This window comes from Periplaneta americana, chromosome 17, assembly GCF_040183065.1.
Source record: "Periplaneta americana isolate PAMFEO1 chromosome 17, P.americana_PAMFEO1_priV1, whole genome shotgun sequence".
In the NCBI taxonomy this organism is placed as follows: domain Eukaryota; kingdom Metazoa; phylum Arthropoda; class Insecta; order Blattodea; family Blattidae; genus Periplaneta; species Periplaneta americana.
In genome coordinates, this window is record NC_091133.1 from 102,123,730 (window position 1) to 102,148,568 (window position 24,839).

Below are 24,839 nucleotides of genomic sequence, written 5' to 3' on the forward strand. Positions count from 1 at the left end.
TTTGACGTCACTTAGTAACGGAGCAGATATGGTACTTGTCAGAGGATAAACTTACTTTCTTGCATGATTTATATTTTTTATTTTTCTTATGATAGATCCATACTAACGGTGGTTCTCCAACAAAAAAATTCAGATGAAAAACAGTCATTCTAATATTATTTCCTTATATTTAACGGCGCTGTATCAACTGCTGGGTTATTCAGCGTCGCTTGGTTTGTTGATAGCGAGATGGTATTTGGTGAGATGAGGTCGAGGATTCGCCATTGATTACCTGATATTCGCCTTATGGTTTGGGAAGACCTAGGAAAAAAAAAAAAACTCAACCAGAAAATCAGCCCAAGCGGGAATCGAAGCAGGCTCGAGCGCAACTCTAGATCAGCAGGCCGACTGAGCTACGCCGGTGGCTTAATTTTATACCGGTAAATGCTTATACAGGGTATGATATATTAAATTTAATAAAGTAAAAAAGGAAAATGGGCATTAATAATACATCACTTAAATTGCATTACATTTATCTCATTTTCAATCATATTCACGATTCATATAAATAATTCCTCAAAAATCTAAATATCGCAAGAACACTCAACCGAGAGTCACCCTACCCCATTATCTCCTGGCTTAGTTGTCTCATGAGTGATGTCTTATTGTGTCATTTACAACATTCAGACTTGTCTTCGGACAGTTGACTAAACAACAAACAACTCACCGAGATCATAAACGTTTCATGCAATAACAGGGATCCTATGAATCGTGTGTCACTTTTTTATTGGGACATAAATTGTGTGTTTTGATTCAAATAAATAGGTATCCATTAATCTTCTGATAAGTAGTAGGCCTATATTTCATTTGCATCATTCCCAGTTAAATTGAGTCGTAAATACTGAGTGTGAACAAAACACGTCCAGTAGTTGAGAAAAAAATACTGTATACGCACAGAGAGAGAGAGAGAGAGAGAGAGAGAGAGAGAGAGAGAGACGCACACACACATACACAAATTCACATTTGCGTTATCAGGGATGCTCGAAATCGATATTTTGGTGCATCGCATTACACACACTGTATACTTCGCGCAATGAAACAGTAAAGCCACGATACGATCATGCTTCATGCAGTAAAAAAACCATACACACACGTCAACATGCACATGTGACGTTATTATCCAGAAGGACAGGGCGAATCCTAGCGCTACGTCCGTCTGAGAAAACTATTACGCTGACCCCCAGTTAGGCGCATTCCCAAGCCACACCAGCTGACAACGCTAAGGTTCGCTGAATATTCAGGTTTCGAAGCAATCCTGCTCGTCCTAGGCAACCTCCGGCAGTCGGAGAGCGGGAATGTTATGCAGTGGTGATGGAAAGGATATAATATCGGACGGAATGAAGTTAATCCATATCCCAGGTACAATATGATTAACATGACCTATTAGTTTCACTGCCACTATTGCAATCCAATTCATCATTCTGTTCGCTTTCATTGAAGTTTTATTTTGGACAGTTTTCATTGTTACGAATTTGTCAATTATCAATAGTAATATCGCAGTCAGTGATCACCTGGTGACGACGATCATCACAAGAAAAGATAACTAAAAACTGAATGTTAATAACGGTTACTTTAAATTTCGTAACTAGTTTACGAAAAATGTTGAATAATTAATAATAATTTGTTGACTGATAGTAGGCAACAATACAGTACAATACACTATTAATTGAACTCTGAATTCCGCCATAGTATTCCCTGTTGGTAATACTGTACACTAGATCATAATTATATACCCAGATTGCTGGGCTTATAGGCTTTGACGGTAACAACTTTTGTCAGGTTTACTATGCTGTCATCTAATTGTTACATAAGGAATCACGTCATAACTTCCATTTGAATTGCATTAGCGACTGTACTGCCATCTCGTGTTCGTTCACGGCGGACGGGTGGAGATCCTGGCGGTTGTTCTCTTCAAAGTGCTACCGATTTTAACATAGGAATGAGCAATCTGTTATATAATGTTAACAGGGGTAATACTTACGACTGTTACTGAATTGAACTGAAAAAATGTGAATCATAAACAAAGCAGTGGAAAGACCATTGGATCATGTGTGGAGACTCACCGATCTCAAATGAAGGAGGAAAGAAAGGGAGAGGGGTATTGTAAGTTGCATCACTAACATGGTCTTTGCGAAAAATGACCCTATCTCATTCATTCATTCATAGTTTCCTGCCCAAGAGCAGGTCTTTCACTGCAAACCCAGCATTCTCCACTCTTTCCTATTTTCTGCCTTCCTTTTAGTCTCTGCATACGATCCATCTTAATGTCGTCTGTCATCTGATATCTTCTTCTGCCCCCGTCCACCATTTCTTTCAGTGCATCCTTCAGTAGGCAGTTTCTTCTTAGCCAGGGACCCAGTCAATTTCTTTTTCTCTTTTTGATCAGTTTCAGCATTATTCTTTCTTCACCTAATCTTCGTTTCTTATTCTGTCTGTCCATTTCACACACTCCATTCTTCTCCGTATCCACATTTCAAATGTTTCTAGTCTCATCTCTTCACTTCATCGTAATGTCCATGTTTTTGCCTCCATACAATGCCACATTCTACACAAAGCACTTCACTAGTCTCTTCCTTAGTTGTTTTTCCAGAGATCCACAGAAGATTCTCCTTTTTTATAATAACAGATTCCTTTGCCATTGTTATCCTCCTTTTGTCTTCTCTATGGATTGGAAATATAATAACCATTTTTTACTACCTCCTAGTTACTTAAAACGTAATTTTTTTTTCTTTCTTGTACGGAGAAGGGACCCGAAGGCTTGCACTGCAGCCTGAGGCTTATTGTGCTTACCAATCCTATTCTGTGAATGATTAGGTAGCCGAAAGGCCGCGCTCTTGTACAAGTACAGCACGCCACACCGTGAACTTAACCCGGCTATTGTATGGATGATGATGATGATGATGATATGTGAATTAATGATGGCGAAATGAGTCCGAGGTCCAACGCCGAAAGTTACTCAGGAATTCTGTTTCAATTGGTTGAAGGAAAATCCCGGAAAAAAACCCCAACCAGGATTTGAACCCGAGCCCGCTCGTTTCATAGCCAGGCGTGCTCACCATTACTCCACAGCAGTGGACTAAAACGTAGTTTATCGAGTAATCTCTATTGGAATTATTTGGAGGGCAGGGTCCCAGACTTTATAAGTCGAGTGGGTAGAAAGAGCCTTGTCTCCTCCTCCCCCAAGTTCGTGTCTATGGACTTGACGCAATCTACCGTTTGAATATGGTAGCACGGACACTGGCTATATTGGGGGGTAAACATTTGTTTACTTTATGAATAAAAGCAACTAGGAAGAGAATCTCTACATAGACTGCATGACAATGTCCATTGATACGACCCTGAAATTAAGAACTTTGTTGTTATCTTAACGCGAAATAGGTCAGAGTTTATGGCTAACCAACGATTTACAACAATGGAACAGACAGATTAAACTATAAGGTAATAACATCAAGAATTACGTTTCAGCACACACTGTGTCTGCGTAATTTGTGAGTTACAATATTGCAGGCCAACTAATTGCCAGCAATTGAGTTGCGAGGTCTGAATCAGGACTCAAGTACGTCGACAAAATGGCTCGTAACTTCGACATTAAGACGATGGATTGACGTAACAGCTTGATGTGTAAGGAATGCCGGGTCGGCTAGCAAAACAGAAATCTTGCTCATAGCAGCAAATTAAGAGACTTCTTATGCACGTTCCTTACAACTGCGTGGGTGAATGTTAATTTCTCATTAGCACTTTCGTAATTACTCAGCATTATTCAGTGACGTAATACCAATGAAGAACTCTGATCTACACACACGTATCAATTCGTCGGGCGCAGTATTCCTGGAAAAGCCTCCTTAATCTTTCTGACATGTTTTAATCGCTAGTGACCTTTTAGAATCTCATTCCACCTTTTTCTTTCTTTTAGTAGGTTATTTTACGACGCTTTATCAACATCTTAGGTTATTTGGCGTCTGAATGAGATGAAGGTGATAATGCCGGTGAAATGAGTCCGGGGTCCAACACCGAAAGTTACCCAACTTGCCTCGACCGGGAATCGAACCCGAGCCACCTGGTTTCGCGGCCAGACTCCATATTCTACCTTTTGTCAGGTGTTTTTAACGATTGCTTTCCATTAAGCCTGTGGTTGATTTGTGTTAAATTCTAGAATCATCCATATGAAGCACATGGTTGATCTATTCAAATCTGAATATATACAAGGTGAAAGGAGTAGTATAACTGCATTAATTGGCACTAGTAATAGTTATCAATAAAACTTAGTAGATAATATTCTTATAGAAGTTGGTATTTCCAAGAAACTAGCTCGATTAATTAAAATGTGTCTCAGTGAAGCATACAGCAGAGTCTGTATAGGCCAGTTTCTGTTGGATGCTTTTCCAATTCACTGCAGGCTAAAGCAAGGAGATGCACTATCACCTTTACTTTTTAACTTTGCTCTAGAACAGGGGTCGTCAGCACAGAGCATGCTGGGGCTAGAGTCTCTTACCCGAGGAAAACGCAGTGCACTAGGGTGCACTCTGTAGCTGCTAGTGGGTATGCTCTGTATCTCTCCCTGTTGCACGACGGTGCACACCGGACAGCACCGCGTACCCTTTGCACATTTCAGCGAGTGCTGACAACCACTGCTCTAGAATATGCCATTAGGAAAGTTCAGGATAACAGAGAGGATTTGGAATTGAACGGGTTATATCAGCTTCTTGCCTATGCGAATGACGTGAATATGTTAGGAGAAAATCCACAAACAATTAGGGGAAACAAGGAAATTTTACTTGAAGCAAGTAAAGTGATATGTTTGGAAGTAAATCCCGAAAAGACAAAATATAATATGACTATGTCTCGTGACCAGAATATTGTATGAAATGGAAATATAAACATTGGAAATTTATCCTTCGAAGAGGTGGAAAAATTCAAATATCTTGGAGCAACAGTAACAAATATAAATGAGACTCGAGAAGAAATTAAACTCAGAATAAATATGGGAAATGCCTGATATTATTCGGTTGAGAAGTTTTTATCATCTAGTCTGCTGTCAAAAAATCTGAAAGTTAGAATTTGTAAAACAGTTATATTACCGGTTGTTCTTTATGGTTGTGAAAGTTGGACTCTCACCTTGAGAGAGGAACAGAGATTAAGGATGTTTTCTTCTTTCTTTTTCCGAAGTATACAAGTAAAGAGTATGGTTCATTCGAAATGAAGTTGGCAACATTGCCCGATTTCCCTCCTGTGCAATTCCTAATGTGATAGTGCATACCATTATCTTTCCACGCAGGTATTTCAATTCTTAACATTATAGTAATACTTAACAACAAATATATATCATATCATCATATCATATTATAACAATGTAGAAGATGAATGTTTGACAAACTACTTGAAATGAAAATCGATAACAACACTTTGAAACTCTTATACCTTTTTAAACTGGAAGAAGTTACTTAAAGACAATAATGGAAGACTAGAATGTAAATGGTATGGGACACAGTTGTATTAAGTGAAAAATTTGTCTACAGCGTCTTTATTCACCATAAATGTCATATATTTTCTGGAAATTTAAAACATTGGTTACACAGTGAGTGACTCACCCTATATAATTACATCAATTCATCACGGTTAGGAAACTCACTTACTTTTCTATGTTATATAATATCAACACATGAAAAAGTATCCAAAGTAATAAAATAAATCACAATTATGATACACATAAAATTACAATAACAACATAAGCCTCACTTTTGTAAAATGATATTTACCATATTGGCCCAAATCTAGTATGACCTCGAATATAGTACGATCCCAAGTTTTCAGATATTCTTTTTAGGAAAATAAAAATATTACACTACATTAAAAATGTTGTAGAATGAAAGATAACTAATAAACTGTACCTTTAACTCCGGTAGTACCGTCATTTTTTAAAATTCCTTCATTACTATTCAAAGAGGTATCTCATTGGTGGTTAGATTGCGATTGTTGATCAAATAAATAGCTTGCACTGCATCTTTGTAGTCATCTATAATTACAGTGAACTCGGTTATAGTGAACATTCGGCTATAGTGAACCTAAATCGTTGGTCCCGACCTGCATATATTAAAAAGTACATAATATTTCCGTTTATAATGAACCCTTGCTTCGGTTATAGTGAGCCTTAAAAATTGAAGTTATAAGAGTTGTATCCTAACAAATTCTTATTTGAAGTCAGACCTCCTTGTATAAAATTGAAAGAATGTGTTGGAGAACAACATTCTAAGTTTCTTACTCCTTTAGTCAAAGGATAAAGGTAGGATTAGTGATTCCTAGACAATGAGCTGTACTGTAAATCCAGGCAACGTGTGACGACCTTGCCTCACTCCACAGTCGAAGGGTTGGCATTCTGTTCTCAGGTACAAAACACTACTGTTATTTCTAATCCTCCACCTTCAAAGGGTTGCCTTTTATCCTCAGAAACATTTCTATTATGACAGATAGCATCAAAACAATGGAAAATGAAATTGCCTTCTTTTATTAAAAGGGGACGGACATTATGTCCAGAGCATAAATGAAGATAAGATTCTGATGACTTTCAAACTTCATCAACCCCCTCCCAGTTTCTATTAAGTGACCCAGGAAATTCCAAGACTGAGTACGCAATTACACCATAACAGTGTTTGTCATTTCTACCTGATCAGTCTGTTTCTAGTGTTCGAACAATGAATAAAAATGTCTAAGCGTAAAGTGTTTTCTTTGGAAAATATGGCAAATATTATAAGTGACACTGAACATGGTCTTTTGCAAACAGACATGGGTCGACAGTATAGTTTAAGTAAATCAGCTGAGTAACAGTATACAGTGGAGTAACGGTTAGCGCGTCTAGCCGCGAAACCAGGTGGCCCGGGTTCGATTCCTGGTCGGGGCAAGTTAGCTGGTTGAGGTTTTTTCCGGGGTTTTCCCTCAACCCAATATGAGCAAATACTGGGTAACTGTCGGTGTTGGACCCCGGACTCATTTCACCGGCATTATCACCTTCATCTCATTCAGACGCTAAATAACCTAAGATGTTGATAAAGCGTCGTAAAATAACCTACGAAAAAAAAAACAGTATACAGTGTAATCCATTCCACAAAATGAAATATTTTAATTACTGTATAGCATTTTATTTTCTTGTTCACAATTTCATTCATTCCTATCATTTAAGGTTAGGAAAGAGAGACTTCGAATTTAGTGAACGAAATCTGCAAGTCCGCAGAGGGTCACTTTATCCGGAGTTGACTGTATTTATAGACTTTTGTTTTCGTATTTTACACGAATTTACTAAACCTCCAAACAAACTTTAAAAATGTTAAAATAAATTTACCCAATGTATGATAGAGGGTATGGTAATATTACGGAACCAATACAGTAACAAAAATTGGGAATAGGGTAGATCAGACTGAATGTGTGATCTTGACAGAGGGGCAGGCCCAGTCCTGTATGTGTCATGGAAGAAGACGCTATGCGATACATTGACAGTACAGTCTGCATAACATATAAGCAGATTTCTTCCACACTTGAAATGGCTTAGGCCTCGATTATAATATGAGTCCAGTTTTCATGGTGCTGTTTTATGCAAAAAACATTGCATTAGATTCAGGCCAATATGGTATTTCAATTGACATAGATATACATGTCACAGTAACATAATCAGAAATAAAAAGAAGAAAGACACTTTATTTATAATGCTGCTACTACAAATGTCTGTTTGGTGTTTGAAACTCGATCCATATAATATATACACACAACACAAGGTGAAGTGAGTGCCACTACCTCCGGTATCGGTAGCGCTTGAAGTGAAACCAGAGCTGGAAGATATTGTTGTGGAATTGACATCTGAACCCGCGCTTGTACGAGTACTCCCACTCACGGTTCACTATCTTGAACGCGATGTCCTCGTAAGGAGGGCCAGCATGGAACCGCAGGTTGGCGAAGTCCCTGTTGTCAGTGCACGGAGTCTGCAATTAAAAGCAATCAGTCAGACCAACTTGTTCCACTAAGGCAATTTGCACTGGGTGACCAGCGAAACAGTACAGGAAAATAAATCAGACAGGAAATAATTATGTAGTAAAACTTCTTTTGTACGTTTTGCATTTATATGTTTTTCACACTTATAAGTTTTTTTTTTCTGAAGTCCCAGCATAGTTCCTATACATTTCATGTTAATTTATTTCAAAAATACGTTTTTCGTTTATATGTTTTTGTACACATACACAATCGTATTTTAAACTCCCAGAGATAGAAAACGTCATTTACACATTTTAAATCAATTTTCCTCGAAAATGTAAGAATGTAAAAATACAGTATGTGTTCACTGTTAAGATGCGACCCACTTTGAAATTCGTGGAGATTCAAATCTTCCCATGCTTGCCTTCAACAACATTATGTCCTTTAATGACAATTTTATTGCTTTTAAACAATGAAACATTTTGTAACATAATTCCCGATTTACCACGAAAATCGTCTGTAGCTGCATTTAGATTGGCAACAGGCCATGATTGTTTGGCCAAACACCTGCACAGAATTGGAATATATCTGTCCCCTAACTGCCCATTGTGCAACTCAAACCAAGAAATGGATTCGGAACACCTCATAATCTGTGCTTCAGTGGCTGGCCATGATAATATATCTTTGAAAAGTATTGGAGTGCAAGAGGTCAAATGACTTTATTGTCAAACGCCTGGCATTAGAAAACAACAACAACATTTTGTAACATGCCATGATGTAACAGAGCAAATTATGGAACAGTTATCACAATTTGAGGGCATGGTTTATTGCTTACGAGCTGACTTTTTTTTTATAAAATAACCACATGTTATTAAATGAAGATCATATGGGAAGGATAAGGTAGATCAATGTCGTAAAATTTTCTAGATTGGAGTCTGAAATGCAATGTATCAGCCAGTTTTAGCTCTAAGCAACTAAGATTTTCTACAAATAATATTACTGAATGAATTAAAATACTATTATAGTCACAATCATGTCATGGTATGAAAGAAAAATTCCACAACCTCGAGCGGGATTCGAACCTGCGACTTCCTGTACTCTGGTCAGGCGCTCTACAGAGTCACCAGTATGAAAGGATAATTCTGAGCCTTTGGCGTGAGACGAACTCGATAGCTCAGGGTAGAGCGCCTGACCGGAGTACAGGAAATCGCAGGTTCGAATCCCACTCGAGGTTGTGGAATTTTTCTTCCATACCATGGCATGATTGTGACTATAATAGTATTTAAATTCATTAATATGTCACATCAACGGACGTATATACATCATCCAACATCATAAGATGAAGATTACAATAATATTACATTCTTCAAGAATACAATATGTGAAATTCTAAATTTCTCTTGTGAAAATTGTACTAAATTGACTTTCGTTCTCCCCATATAGATTTGAAATGCTATTTCAGATGTTATTAAATGTCATTTCAGTTATACGTTTTTCTCATTTAAGCGTTTTTTTCTTCAGACCCCTATAAAGACGAATAAATGAAGTTTTACTGTATCTATGAGATTTGTTATTGGTTAACACATTAATAATAATAGACAAAAATATAAATGTCAAGTCTCCAAATGCAACTGTAACCCTGTCTTACCAGGAAGTATTCCGGGGTGGTGTTCTTGTCAATAAGATCTGGATAGAATATGTTGAATTTGTAGCCCTGAACAATCTTAGGTGGTGGGTTGTCCATATCGTAGTGCGTCTGGTTGTATTTGTTCCACTCAAATCCAGTATGCACTCTGTAACAAACAATTGTATTGTATTGTATTTATTAACATTCTATGGTATTCGTACATCACTTCACAACTAGAATATGGAACATATCAAAAAAATCTTAATAGTCTTAATAGTATTATAAAATCTTAACTATAGTCACAGTCTAGTTGAAATATATACAGAAGACTTTTACAATACAGTCTACTAGTACAACACAAAGATTTGTTTTATTTTTTTATATTTTAGTTGGTTATTTAACAATGCTGTATCAACTACTAGGTTATTTAGCGTCGATGAGATTGGTGATAGCAAGATGATATTTGGCGAGATGAGGCCGAGGATTCGCCATAGATTACCTTGCATTCACATTATGGTTGGGGAAAACCTCGGAAAAAACCCAACCAGGTAATCAGCCCAAGCGGGGATTGAACACGTGCCCGAACGAAACTTCAGACTGGCAGGTGCCCGAACGAAACTTCAGACTGGCAGACAAGCGTCTTAACCGACTGAGCCACGCCGGTGGCTACAAATGTTTAGTATCAATACTTAATACAAGACAGAAATATTCATGAAGCATTGTTGAATGGTTGAAATTTACTTACAGAATAGAAGGCATGAGAAATTAGATACTCCATTAATTTGGCTCTAAATAATCTTATGTTTTGAATTTGATTTTTTATATCCATAGGGAGATTGTTAAACAATTTTACTGCCATATAATGCACTCCTTTTTGATAGCACGATAGACTTGCCGATAGAGTATGAAAGTCATTTTTTGACGTATATTTATGCTATGAACTGTTGAATTAGTTATAAAGTTTTCGCGATTACATATGAGGAAGTTTATTAATGAAAAAATATACTGATAAGCCATGGGCATTATTTGTAGTTTTTTTTTTTTAAATGGTCCTACATGATTCCCTAGATTTGGCACCTACTATTATCCTTTATTACTCTTTTTTGTTGTAGGAATATACTGTTACTATCTTTAGAATTTCTCCAGAATATTATTCCAAAACTCGTTACCGAGTGAAAGTATGCAAAATATATTGTGTTTAAGGTATACTATCTCTTGCATAAATCTAATAGAAAAACATGCTGAATTTAGTTCGGGGTAATTTCTTTAATATGATTTTTCCAATTTAACACATTATCGATTTGTAAGCCAAAAAATTTGGTTGTTGTTTCTATTAGGGACATGTTATTGAGCTTGAAATTTGTGAGGCTGAATTTTAGTAGGATTTAAATTGGATTATGTTAGTTTTGTTACAGTTTAATACTAATTTATTAGCTGAGAACCAATCACATGATAATGAAAGAAATAAAGACAAATGGATATAAAAAGATGACGGTCAGATCATCTAAAATTGAACACATCAAAATCATAAGTACCACACAATAGCCTTGAATTATCTTTCTCTCAGTCACTGTGTGACTCACCTATTGAAGTAGCGAGGTTTGCGAGGACGGTACTTGTCGGACCACAAGTACACCTGGCTGTCCAGAGCTGTCTCCACTGAGAACTCAGCCTCGTCTGCTGTCATGCCCTTCCTGGCTTCTCTCTGTAGGGCCTGTTCCTCGGCAGCGATCACACTCTGTCAACACACAAGTTAATTCCTAACTGAATGTACTGCAAGAGTGGCAGGACTTCAATGAAACACACTTCTTAGCTAAAGGGACTCTTTAAATTCAGTGAGGTGATGATATGACGTTAATAGTTCATGGTGAAATAAAGAGTACTTGGAGAAACTCTGATACAAATATACTATATCCATTACAAGTCTCAAAGAACCGCATTACCTTTAATGATGTCAGTCTTGACTAAAAGTAACTTTTAAGGTACAAAGATGATTGCACTCACCTCCACTCTACTGCCAGTTCCCTGTACTTGCATTCTGGCAAATACGAGTCGCTGCAAGTCATCTTCCTCGTTCATTACGAAGGTCCCTGGATCGAGCTGTGACTGACCCAGATACTGTGGGCTATAACCACCTGACTCATAGTCTGCAAAGCTCTCTGATAACATTGCATTTGCCACCTCGTTGCCACGTGTTGTGTCATCCCTGTGAATTACATGCAATCAAATAAAAAAATAAGAAAAAAGACAAGAAAGAAAAGAAGACAGAAGAGAAAAAGTCAGAAGTGGAAGAAGAGAAAAAGAAAGAAATTTGATATAATTTATCCATGATTTAAAGAGGTGTCTTATGTATATGATCTATCCTATATGTGTAACATCATTATACAGAGTGGCTAAGAAGTCTGGAATCATAGAAGAAATGATGAACAGTGTATTTCCCTACTAAAGAACATGCTGCACATGTTCGCCACCATTCTGAACACACTCTTATTTAGTAATGGATCGCCACCACATCTCTGTATTTGGGCTCCCCATAACCTTCTAATTACAATTTCAAATACAACTTTCCTCGACGTGTGCTGTCTGCTTATTTTACTTTTATTACTCGTATTATTATAACACATACCCTCTATTGATCTCTCTCAAGTTAGCCCGCTGACTGAGCTAAGGCTCGGCCACATAAATGTTTCTGTTGCATCTTACTTACTCGTCATCTTCCTTTTCACTGGACGATGACTCATGTATACTGGCCACCTCACTATGGGAGTCCGGCTCTGTCTTGATGGTTGTTTCTGCGCCATCACCAGTCTCTTCCTCAGTGCCAGCACCTGCCACACCCTGCTGTGCCTTTAACATTTCCAGTTTGTGCCGCAGGTTGTCTTGGTGTCGGTCACGCAGCCGCGCTCTTGCCATGTGAGCTACACAAACATGGAAAAAGAAGAGACGATTGCATTCAAAATGGCAGGGAAAGCCATAACCTACAGCTGCATTATCCACTACAGATCTCACAGAATCTGTCCACAATGGAGCATTAGTCTATTTTGGTGAGAAGCTGTCATTTAACATAATGAGTTGTGGCTGATTCCTCTAAAGATGAAACAGACCCTATTTAAGAATAAAAGGGCAAAGGAAAAGTTTTCCGACAATCCCTAGTTTACATCACAATTCACTTCTACTGCCTATCCTGAATTCTGTTTTGCAATTAAGAAGGAAACTACACAAATTATTTTTATAAATTTTATAAGTCAGTTACCCTCGTCAAATTTGAACCTACCAACTCCATATCTACTGGCAACCATTATGAATATTAAAGGGAGTTTCTTCTGATTCTAATGTGTTAATATAAATATGAAAATAAAAACCCCTTAAACAAAATTTAATCAAATTTTACGTTATAATATTACATTATGAAATACACTTCCTCATAAGTTGGTATATGTTGTCATGAAAGAAAGACTTTACAATTTACGACATCACTGCAATGTTCCTAACCTTTAAGCTGTGACAGCAGTGACTCCCAGTAACCGATATCCACTCCTTCAGGCTTCCCACTTATCTTGGTCTCTATCTGCAACTGGAGTGCCTCCAACTGTGTAGCCGTTTTTCCCTTGAACACTGAAGCCACTTCTTTTGCCACAGATTGATGAATTCCTTCACGTCTGCCAACAGCTAAATAATGGAAAACAAAGTTAATCATACACTGTAATTTATATTAGGAATTTATTATCCAGGGTACGCATCAACCTTAAACAGGTCAAAACTGACTGATAATGAATGAACACAATGGCTAGTGGTCAAATACGAGTAAAACTTACTCCAAATGAAGAATCCTGGACTGGAGAGCTAGTGCCACTTAAACTGGAAGGATGATACTAAAAAGTAAGAGGCAATGAACAAGCTCTCAAATTAAATAAAAGCAGCCAGAACATGGGTAAAGATCCCAAAAATCTCGTCTAAGGAAAGAACCACCCCGAAATTAAATTTATGATCTTTCCATCATGCAGGGAAGGTGCAGAGAAGTTATTAAGAAATCTAGATAAGGGGACAGGAAATGGAATATGTAAATACCACTAAGAGAAGTGATTAGGAGCTTGGGAATGATGGAAAACAATTACAGAGGGGCTCAGATTAAGTAGTGTAACCAGTGATGAGATGTTACTGTATAGACAGTAAAATAATTATTAGTAAGTGAGTTGGAATTAGTGAGGAAGAAGAGTGCTAAAAAAGTGCAAGAAAGACAGAGGTGGCAAAATGATAGAATAAGAAAGTGTCAAGTGTCAGAAGAAGGTGTAAAGAGTGTAGTAAGACAGACATAGAAACAATAAATTATAGTGAATGAATATCAAAATAAAATTAGTGATGAAAGAGAGAGAAATCAGTGAAATAGTGAAATTAAGTGAATTGGAGATTAATGTGAATCGGTGTTGTGGAGTTGGGAGTAGCAGCAGGGATATTAAAAGTGTAGCAATATTCTAGATATAAGTATATGGAAACAAGCTATAAAAGAGGGAATCTGGAAGTAGAAATGAAAAGAAAGGGATAAGTACGTAAATAAATATAGGAGAGAATAGTATGGATATAATGAATGATGTAAATGTTGTAAAATAGATAAAATAAAAATGTATACATAAAATTTAGGGAAAATTGCTGGGAAAGAAGGAATAAGAGTAGGTGGATTTGAGAATCGAGAAAAAAGTTCAAATAATTAATGAAAGGAATAGACAATATTTAAATAGGAAATAGGATAAAGGATGGGAGACAGTCGAGTTAGGAGAGGGACTAAAAGAGGATAGATAGCAATGCATTTAGAATGGAAGATTAGGAACTAAACAGGAAATACCGGTTCTTAGTGAATGAATAAAACAATGGAGTATAAATAGATGATAAGAATTAGACAAGATGAGGTGAAGAAAAGGGAGAATAATAATAATAATAATAATAATAATAATAATAATAAATGAACAAGGATGGTATTTAGGTAGATTTTGAAGTGATGATGGGAGGAAAAGCAGAAATGTAAAAGTCCACCATAACTATGAATTGTAATCATTTTAAAATGTACCTCACTGATTAACAGTATCAAAGAGAGTGATAAGAATAGGAAGGGAATGTCTCAGATTTATTTCAAGGTAGATCCTTGTAACATGCTTTATAATATAAATAAGTAAATTCTTGGGAGAGAGAGAGAGAATTCGGTTAAGATAACACTGCCAGAACTCTTCTAAGTTTTTTTTTCAAATGTTAGTTTTTTAACACTATCATGTGGTTAAAACATACATAATGAATATGTTCTTTTGACATATTATTTCGAATTATCAATCGTACAAAAAAAAAAAAAGATATCAAAGTTGCCCATGCAAGTAGGCTTCTTTCATGCACCACCATTCCCAGTGTGATGTATACTTGCGATATTTATTTTAATATTGGAAACACAATCTTGAATGTATGAAGTTGTGGTTCATACCTGCTTCATATGCACTCTGCTTCTCCAGCTTTCGCAGTTTGTGTAATTCATCCTCCACGATCACAGTGATGTCATTCCAGTAGTCCAGGTTCTTGCCTCGCTCCAGCTCTTTGTACACCTGGAGAAAAGTATGTAAAGTACAGAAATATTTCATAATCCATTTTCTCATCTTATGTTGTCTTAAGTTATTACTTCATCTGACCCCATAAACAGGCCTGATTGCTTTTATCTGCTGTTAGAGGTATAATAAGGTTTGGATTATAAAAGTAGGCTTTCCTTCCTAGATGACTAGTGACAATTTACAATATACGAGGGGCAGTCAGAATGTAACGCCTCCTATTCTTTTCCCCTTTTAATTTACAGAAAATTAAATGAAATTTATATAGCATAACAGCCACAACATTCACGATTAATTTGTCTCTTTTCAATGAAATCTCCGTCTTTTTCTACAGTTTTTGCACATTGAAACAAGAGCATGTATTCCAGTGCGGTAAAAATCACGGTTCTTCTTCCTCAGTCACTGGTGCACGGAATTTTTCAGAATCTCCTCATCTTCAGTGATGCCCATGATGAGCTTCCTTCAGTGGACTGAACAAATGGAAGTCTGTCTGATGGTGCTGGGTCTCGACTGTGTGGTGGATGAAGCAAGACTTCTCAACCAATTTTCGCAATCTCGCCAGTGGTGTATTAACTGGTGTGTGGTCTTGCATTGTCATGCAAAAGAAGAATATCCGCCATAGCTTTTGATGGGCGAACTTGTTGAAGATGTGTTTTAAGCTTCTTGAGGATTTCGACGTATTGGACAGAATTTGTGCACCCCTGCTCAAAAAAATTAACCAGAATCACATCCCAAAAGACTGTCGCCATACGAGAAACTTTCCCTGCAGATCGCACAGTTTAAAATTTTTTTCTTCTTAGGCAACGTGTGATGCCATTCCATCAATTGCCTCTTGGACTCGGGTTCAAAAAAATTAATTTTCGCAAAAAACTCCCCCCCCCCCTCCACACTGAAGTGCTGCAACAAATCAAAGGCTATTGTTTTTCTTTATTCTGGTCGGTCAACATTTTTGGTACCCAGCGTGCACAAACTTTGGAGCAGCCCAGTTTATCAATAATGGCCATCACACTGCTTTTACCAATGGAGGACATGCGACACAATTCATCTGTTGTTACTCAGCAGTTATCATGAATGATCTCTTCGATTCCCTGGATGTTGTGTGGAGTCACTGCAGTCGCCGGCCGGCCACTTCGCTTTTCATCAGCCAACGGTGTTTCCCCTTCAGCTTCTGTACATTGACGAACCCATCATCTAACAGTGCTGATATCCATTATTGCATCTCCATAAACCTACTCCAGCCTTTCATCCATGCGAATGGGCGTTTAATTTTCTGCATTCAGGAATTCTATCATAGCATGCTGTCTTATATGTACATTGAGTGCTAACATCTGTTGACTTAGGAAGCTGTTACTGCAGTTGACTGTAGGAAAAGATTTGAGGAATTGCGCCAAATTCAAAATTTTCACATTACCAACTTATTTAAGGAGAAAAAATAGGAGGCATTACTTTCTGATTGACTCTCGTATATGTTAGTTATATCTTCAGTTATGCAGGAAGTGAAACTAGAAGGTTGTTTCATAATGTTAAAAATTTTCTATTTCGTGTTACTGTTGCCATATAAAAAAATTGCATGGTGCCACTAACAGTGCAAAAGTCTCAAATTTCTTACTACTGATAATAAGAGATTTTCAAATTTGTTGACGGAATTTGTACTGACCTTAATATCCTCGATTAGATCTTCCAAGTCCTTGGTGGTGAGTCCATTCAGGTATGTGTATGGCTCGTGCATCTCCACTGCATCCACTTCTTCCTCTGCACTGATATACTTCGCCAGCAGATCAATTGGCTTTGCTATAAACAAAATACAAAACAAATTGTCGTGAATGAACTATCAACAACTGTTTCTTCTAATGTATGTAATAAATCATGGCATGCAGACAGACAGACAAATATAGTAAAACTTCTATTATCGTTATTTCTACTAATTGTCATGTTTGTCAGATAATATACTGGTACATTTCTCCTAGATAATTGATATTCGCACAATCTCGAGCATCCAGTCACATACTCGAGCGTCCCTATAACGAAACCATTTAAGAAGGTACCAGCTGTAAATTTCAACATAAAAGGTGCTTAAAAAAACGCACGCACGCACGCATGAGTATATATGGTTGGTTAGTATCTCATACTAAGCTATTTGTCAATGAAATCATATGCAATCTTGATACTCGGAAGTGCGCTGAACAATTTTGCACACATTAGCAGATATATTAATAATGATCATATTTGTACTAATTTACCTCCTCTCTAAAAATGCACTGAAGATACTGTTCGTCCAAGTGGTTATGTCACATCCCGGTTTCCCCAGCCACTTCTGCTGGCACCTCTGTAAAGACTAATGACTGGGCTGTTAGGCTCTTTCCTGAAAATATTTTCTGTGTGGAATTGGAAGTCTTTGTAATATTATACAATTGTTTAAAATAATTTAAAGAAAAGGGTCCCGTTAAGTAAGTTACTGTCACGTGATTTCCCCCCTTTAGACGACCCTGCGACGTAACCACTCAGACGGACAGGACTTGCCATCTTAGATGTCTGCAATGTCTCACATGAAGATGAGTCTACTTTCACAAACTTCTTCTTTATTATTATTATTATTATTATTATTATTATTATTATTATTATTATTATTATTATTATTACATTATTATTACTATTACTATTATTATATTATTATTTCCTTTATGTTATTGTAAGGCACAATGAATTATGGCAAGAAGAACAGCAGTGTATCTGCAAAATCCTGTCCTGATCCTTTGTTTTTTCACCACAAACTCCAGTTGGCTTTGCCAAAATTTGAATTCCTACCTCTGATATGAAAAATCGATGCTTCTTTGCGTAAATGGCAAATGGATTCAGAACACCTCAAAATCTGTGCTTCAGTCGCTGACCATGACAATATCTTTGAAAAGTATTGGAGTCCAAGAGGTCAAATGACTTTATTGTCAAACGCCTGGCATTAGAAAACAACAACAACTGGTTTGCTTAATGACGAGCCATACTAATGCACACACACACACACATACCAGAACTTAAGAATGAGGTGCGAAAGTTTGGAAGCATGTATAGTTTCCTCACCTCGACCATCCTGGATACGGATGCGGGAGCGCAGCCGGGCTTGCTCCAGGTGGAACTGGTCCTCCTGGCGCTCCCATTCCTGGAACTGTGCCGCCTCCTTGCTACGCTGCATCAGCGACATCTCCTCCTCACGTTGTTGCCGCTCCAGCTCACGCTCTTGTCTACGCTTCTTCACCTATAGAAGAAGGCAGGCATTTCCAGTTATTATTTAATATAATAATGCATTTGATGGGAAGAGTCAAATAAGAGTAAAATTGATTTAAGTAATCGAATAACTGAGCAAGTATCGAACTTAAATTAATTAGATTACAGAGCTAAAAATGAGAGACCTCAACATCAAAACTGGCACATTTCAGGAGTATTATGGAACAGCAACAAACACTAGATCGTAGTCGTAGTAGTTGCTCTATCAATATCAATGTTGTTATCTGGTACAGGACACTGAAATATTTAAAAAGAAAACACGAAGGGCCATAGCAGCGGAAAAATGTCCACTTTAAAATCGGTGGCAGGAGACACAAGAACAGAACACAAAAATAAATCAGAAATGAACTGAAAGTTAAAGACTATATAGAGTAGGTGTATAACATTGTATCTGAACACACGTGAATAATTCCTGGCAGATGTGCCCATTTTATAAGCACATCAGTGCACTGCAACTAAAGGTAGCAGTGATGGGTCATAGTGCCCTATCCCCTACATTCAAAATTCAATTCAACATTGGTACAGTATTCTAATTTTACTAATCTGGCAACCCTAGCTACATGTCAGTCATTATTTTCTCTGCCTATCGCATACCTATAATGTGTTTACTGAATGTTGACTTGTGGACTTCTGCACTTTTCGCTGAAAGATGACTCTTGTGGACTCCTTTTTTTTTAGTACCCTTTTCACTTTTACTTTCCTAATTTTGCTATAACAACCTTTACTATTTTAATTTTCACGCGGCACACGTCGAAAATGGCTGCTCTAACATCTACAGGACAATTTAAAAAATATCAAAGAAGACATGCTTGGCTTGGTGAATGAAAGGAACTTCCTTTTTTAAGGGAGCTGCGATAAGACTTTCTTAGGATGTCAACACCCTCATTGTTTTTTCTCTGTGCAGTTCCCATAGCATAAGGGACATTCCATTACTGAAAAATCTGAAAAAAGGAGGTACTGTTTATTGAATTCGTAAACAGGTCATGGGGTGTGATGCTGAACATAAGGGAGAAATGGTTAGGCCATATAGAGAGAATGTATGATTATGAAATTACACAAAAAGCTCCGTATCTATCTAAGTTTTCATCATTAAATATAACTAGCAATTAAAGAGTTCAGTACAACATAACAGTACGACACTTATTGATAATTTTAAGTTTAAAGATTTCAATCAATTTGAGAAACCATAGCCAAGATAGAATTTGAAACGTTCTTATTTTTTTTAATAACAATATAATAATCATTGACGCAATGAAGCTAATTTATATAATATAAAATCTTCAGATGATTACTACATTATTTCTACAAATGTATGGTTTACCAATATCTTGAAACAAGCCTTTTTGTTATATTAGTGCTTCTATTCTAAAGATTTAGAGTCAACATATTTGGTTTGCTCTACTCTGTGTCTTAGTTTTGAAAGCAGCCATGAGTTGGTACCTTCTCAAGTTCTCTGCGGTTCTCCTCCTGTTTCTGCCGGTTGCGCACTTCCAGCTCCTCTCTACTGACGCCTGACAAGCCCTCTTTATCCAACTTCTTGGACCATACAAATGTAGCGAGCAGGTTGCCATCCCCGAATGGATTGTCAGTGTTGGTGTAGTGGAGGTAGTCATTGTCCCAGCCCATGCGTTCCTTCCTCCTGCGCTCCTTTGCCTCTTTCTTCAGTAATCGGCGCAGACGTTTCTCCTCTGGTGTTTCGGTAGCCTTGAGCAATTCCTTCTGCCTCAGGCGCTCCTCTGCTTGGTGCAGCCTCTGTTCTCTTAGTCTCTGCAGCAGCTTGATGGAGTTTGTGGACGAATCAGAGTCAGTCGAGGACTCGCTGTCATCAGAAGAAGATCTGAGGCAACAAAACACATGGACTAATCATAAAGTTTTCAATATGAAATACAGGACTGTCTTATGGTAATAATGGACCGCAAAGAATGGGGGGTCAAGCAAGGCCACGCACTTTTCGGCCATTCAGATGGGCACATTGTGCTACTTTCGTAGCAGCTCCTCTATGACTTGTAGTGCGTAGCATAAAAAAGGGCGTTTTTGATCTCACCAGGAAAGTTTCTGCATTGAAGTTCATCATCATCATCATCATCATCATCATCATCATCATCATCATCAAGGTTTGGGCCATTTGGTCCATTTCTTCTCAGAGAAATTGATCTTCCCATCTATTATAAGGTCTACCTATACTCTGTCTTCCAACTGGGGTATAGTTCAAAAGTAATTTTGGGAACCTGTCTTCATGCATACGTTCAATATGTTCTTTCCAGTCATCTTTACATTGTAATAATTTATCAATGAGGTTAAAACTCTTAAGTTTAGCACATATGTTTTCAGATCTTTTATGATCTAAGAGAGTAAACCCTGCAACTGATCTCAAAAATCTCACTTCTGCAGCCTCTATCTTCCTTCTGTCTGATTTATTCAAAGTCCAGTTCTCGCTGCCGTATGTGAGCATAGGGACTGACATAACTTTATAAAATTTAAGTTGTGTGGACTTCAAAACTTTACGTCCTAAGATCCTTCTTATAGTGCCACACATTCCTTGGAACTTATTCACTTTATAAGTTATATCGTTTTTCTGGCAGTATGATACATTGCACCCTAGGTAATTGAAGGAGTTAACTTGTTCGATTATTTTGCCTTCTATGATTATTTTAGCTCTTAAATGGTATTTACCTATGAAAGCCATAGTTTTGGTTTTGGCTGATGATAATCTTTAATTATATTTCTTTATTATACTTATAAGTTTTGCATTGAAGTTGGAACACTTATTGATTGTCATTTGTTTCGCCTCAGTATGCCATTTATTGAGATGAATTGCTGGAGTGGAGCTCTATGTGTTGTAGCTATGAGGGCGTTTTACAGAAATAGTGACTGCATTGCTGCTGTGAGACGAGAGTATCGCGTTATTTTAATCTTGGGAGGCATGACTCTAGTCCATCGGAACATGCAATCAGGTTAGGGATGAAATACTTTGAAGTGCAATGAAGCAAAAACCGATAGGTAGGCATAGAAGCATTCACACACTGGAAAGAATATAGGAAGTCCAAAATGTTGTAACACAAAGTACAACATGATAGACACATTCCTCACACCTGAACTTCCACACTTCTCCTTTTTGATTCCAGCAAAATAAGGCACTATGTCTCACTGTGCGAGAATTTCAATGGAAGCCATGTGCCCACTTTCAGAAACCATATAATTTCAAGGAATGGTGATATTTCGTGGCCTCCCAGATCACCAGATTTGACAGATTGTGATTAGTTGCTATGGGGGTACCTTAAAATGCAAGGCACCCACACATCACACATACCATTGAGGAAAAATTGTTCCGGGACCGAGTATCGAACCTGGGACCTTTGGTTAAACGTACCAACACTCTACCAACTGAGCTACTCGGGAACTCTACCAGATACCGTTCCAATTTTTCCCTCTATATCCACAGACCAATGCTCTACCAACTGAGCTACCCGGAAACTCTACCAGACACCGATCCAATTTTTCCCTCTATATCCACAGACCTCAAAGTGGGTATAGAAGGAAAAATTGGATCAGTGTCTGGTAGGGTTCCCGGGTAACTCAGTTGGTATGTTTAACCAAAGGTTCCAGGTTCGATACCCGGCCCCGGAACAATTTTTCCCTTGAAATTATTCAAATCAACTTTACAGGGAGTTATACCTGAAAGCTTGATTTACAGAAACATTCCTATTGCCATGAAGGTAACTGTACAGTCTTAGAAAAAAGTTTTGTTGCATAGATACTTCATAATTCTCAGAAAGGAGGCAGTGCACATGATCAGAGGACGAGCGACCTGGTTCACAAGAGAAGGACTAGTTGAGATAAAATTAGTTTTGTTTCGTTGTATGTCTAATCATGCGCACTACCTCCATTCTGGGACTTATAAACTATCTGTGCAACAAAACTTTTTTCTAAGACTGTACATATTTTCACAGATGGTAATGTGTAAGGGTGCAGTGAATGTGTATGTAATTGTTTACTAATAAAAAGAGGTACTGGTTTCGTTACATAAAAACATTCTCATTTTTATGCTATACCTTGTATCACCTTGTACATTACTCAAGCCATCCAAGATGCTTGACGCAATTGAGAATGCTTAAAATTGGAGTGTTGCTGATGATGACCATGTCAGGTTAAAAATTTCCCATTATAGATCCTGTTAATTTTGCGACAGTAGGAAGGGCACAGAATTTATCTCTTTCTAACTTGCGCTTACGACAGTCAGGATTATCAGCTAAATATGTTCTATGAAATGCTCCTTTAAGGCAAAATGACATACTGTTAATACTTCTAAAATCAGTCGCACAATTTTACGCGATGTATGTTGGAAATATCTGCTTGTCCTTGGTAGCAGCTCTTACTTGTCGACAGCTGATATTGCTTACCCAACTTTTGGTAAATTTCTTAAGTGATGTTATATAAAATTGTCTGGATTTGTTGTCAGAGAGAAAAGAATTGATTATAGTTTAGAAATAAATAAATCAAGTTTCAGGGACATAATTCAGTGACTAGTATTTTAATATTGCTTCGTTCCTAGGGACGAGCCACTTAGATTATATTCAAAACTTGTACACAACTAAGAGCGCTTTGAACTGATATCATGTCCATATAATTTTTAACAGAAGACCATAGAGAACAACTCTCAACATAGCTCTTTATACTGACCTCTTTCTATGTTTGTGTTTTGACTTGTGTCCTGATTTTGATGGCGAACGGTCTGTACTCTTTTTCTTCTTTGATTTTTTACTTGATCTCCTTCTAGAAGGAGATTTGCTGCTTCTGTCCTTTCTGCTTGCTCTGTGATCACTGTCACTTTCAGACGGAGTGGGGGACCGACGAGAACGTTCGTTGCTCTTACTCTTGTGCATTTTTGAAGAACTGCCAGCTTTGTCGTATGAACTGGAGCCACTCTTCCTTGCAGGTGACCTGAACATGAATTTCGAGCTTAAATTTTAACAATTACAATATTTGAAAAACCAACTTCAAGTTCACACCAAGTTGAAAATATTTCAGTTCCAGAATTTGGTAGATTTCTATTTCTACCATATAAGCATAGACTCTTAAACGGTCAAAGGCAGAAGCATAACCTTATTCACGAATTTCATTACTAGCCTATTTTCTGATACACTTGAAATTATTGCTGCCCTAAATATTATATAGTGCATGTATGACGGCTCCAATATGACTACCTCTGCACTTTATTTGCCGTATATTAGAAGTGCAAACATTTTATGTTATAGTGTAAACATAACCTATCTGTCAACTAGTATTTAGAAAATATATAAAATATATTGGAAGTATTTACTTACCGACCTCTATAACGATCCATTGACGTACTTGGGAATCTAACTAATGTTATTTTTTATTAATTGTCTAGAATTATTTATCTTTTGGAGCGAACTTAACGTTTCCAGACGTTACTTAAGTTCACTTCTCAGTCTCACCATAATGGCATCCCTGGCAAGTGGCAAATGGTGCCAACATTACGTCACTAGCTAGACAGTGCTGCCCTTTGCGATAAATCATAGAACTTTTTACACATTTGTAACAACAGATGGGAGCACGATGATGAATGTAACCTTTTTTTATCTTTTCAAAATGTAATGAATTTCAGCATAAGGGCTAATAATCCTCTCAGGCTAATAATAATAATAATAATAATAATAATAATAATAATAATAATAATCGCAATACTAATAGTGGTAGTGGTGGATGTGGAGATAGTATACTACAGTATAGTAATTTATCGAATTCGTTGAAGCAGGGGTCCCCAAACTTGTTGTTTTTTTTTTTTCTGGAGGGGGTGAAACAACTTTGAAGTCTCCTGTAAACGTAGCAGCATATAGGGAATAATTCCTATTTCCTGGCTAAAAGTTAGAGCCGATTTATGTTATCAGGGGTTAAAGTGTCATATGGTTTGGGGAGGACAGCATACCGGTAGTTTCTATCAAAATTTTAAGGGGACCCATTCAAAAGTGGTTTCACTCCTGACCTTATACTTATGTGAAACCCCTGATGTTTATACAGGGACCAAATTGTCTGTGAAAAATCAAGTTTTTTTTTTTTTACTGCAAACCCAATCTCTCTATCTTCCAAACTCTGGATTATATAACAATTTTTCTGTTAGGAAAACTTATTGAAAAATTACATTTTTGTAGAGAAAAAATTAATTACCGTACTTCAGAATGGATGTACGTACTTAGATGATTGAATTTTGGGATACAGTTAGACCATCTGAAAGGCTTATTGTCAGTGGCGGCTCGTGAACTTGTGGATTGGGAGAGCTGCAGTAGATTTCGGTACATACAAATTTCACTTCTTGATACCATTACTAATAAGTA

General features: G+C 37.3%; 1 protein-coding gene across 1 annotated transcript; it reads right to left on the reverse strand.

Moving 5' to 3' along the window:
• Positions 1-5,542: 5,542 nt before the first annotated feature.
• On the reverse strand, positions 5,543-23,957 carry cactin (cactin, spliceosome C complex subunit). The gene is made up of 12 exons (XM_069815827.1): positions 23,808-23,957; positions 23,164-23,424; positions 19,924-20,320; positions 18,280-18,454; positions 16,862-16,995; positions 15,087-15,204; positions 13,115-13,291; positions 12,330-12,540; positions 11,627-11,828; positions 11,206-11,360; positions 9,644-9,788; positions 5,543-8,006 (listed from the first exon to the last, which is right to left on the reverse strand). Exons 1-12 carry the CDS (start codon positions 23,825-23,827, stop codon positions 7,818-7,820), a joined length of 2,184 nt encoding a protein of 727 aa, XP_069671928.1. The 5' UTR covers positions 23,828-23,957; the 3' UTR covers positions 5,543-7,817.
• Between the last annotated feature and the right edge of the window lie 882 nt (positions 23,958-24,839).

Bases quoted from the DNA above. Each gene is read 5' to 3' on its own strand.
- cactin (XM_069815827.1), bottom strand. From the start codon at position 23,827: ATGGATCGTTATAGAGGTCG. The intron at 23,425-23,807 runs GTAAGTAAATAC...ATTCATGTTCAG, and splicing joins ATGGATCGTTATAGAGGTCG to GTCACCTGCAAGGAAGAGTG. The intron at 8,007-9,643 runs GTAAGACAGGGT...TTTTAATTGCAG, and splicing joins CCACCCCGGAATACTTCCTG to ACTCCGTGCACTGACAACAG.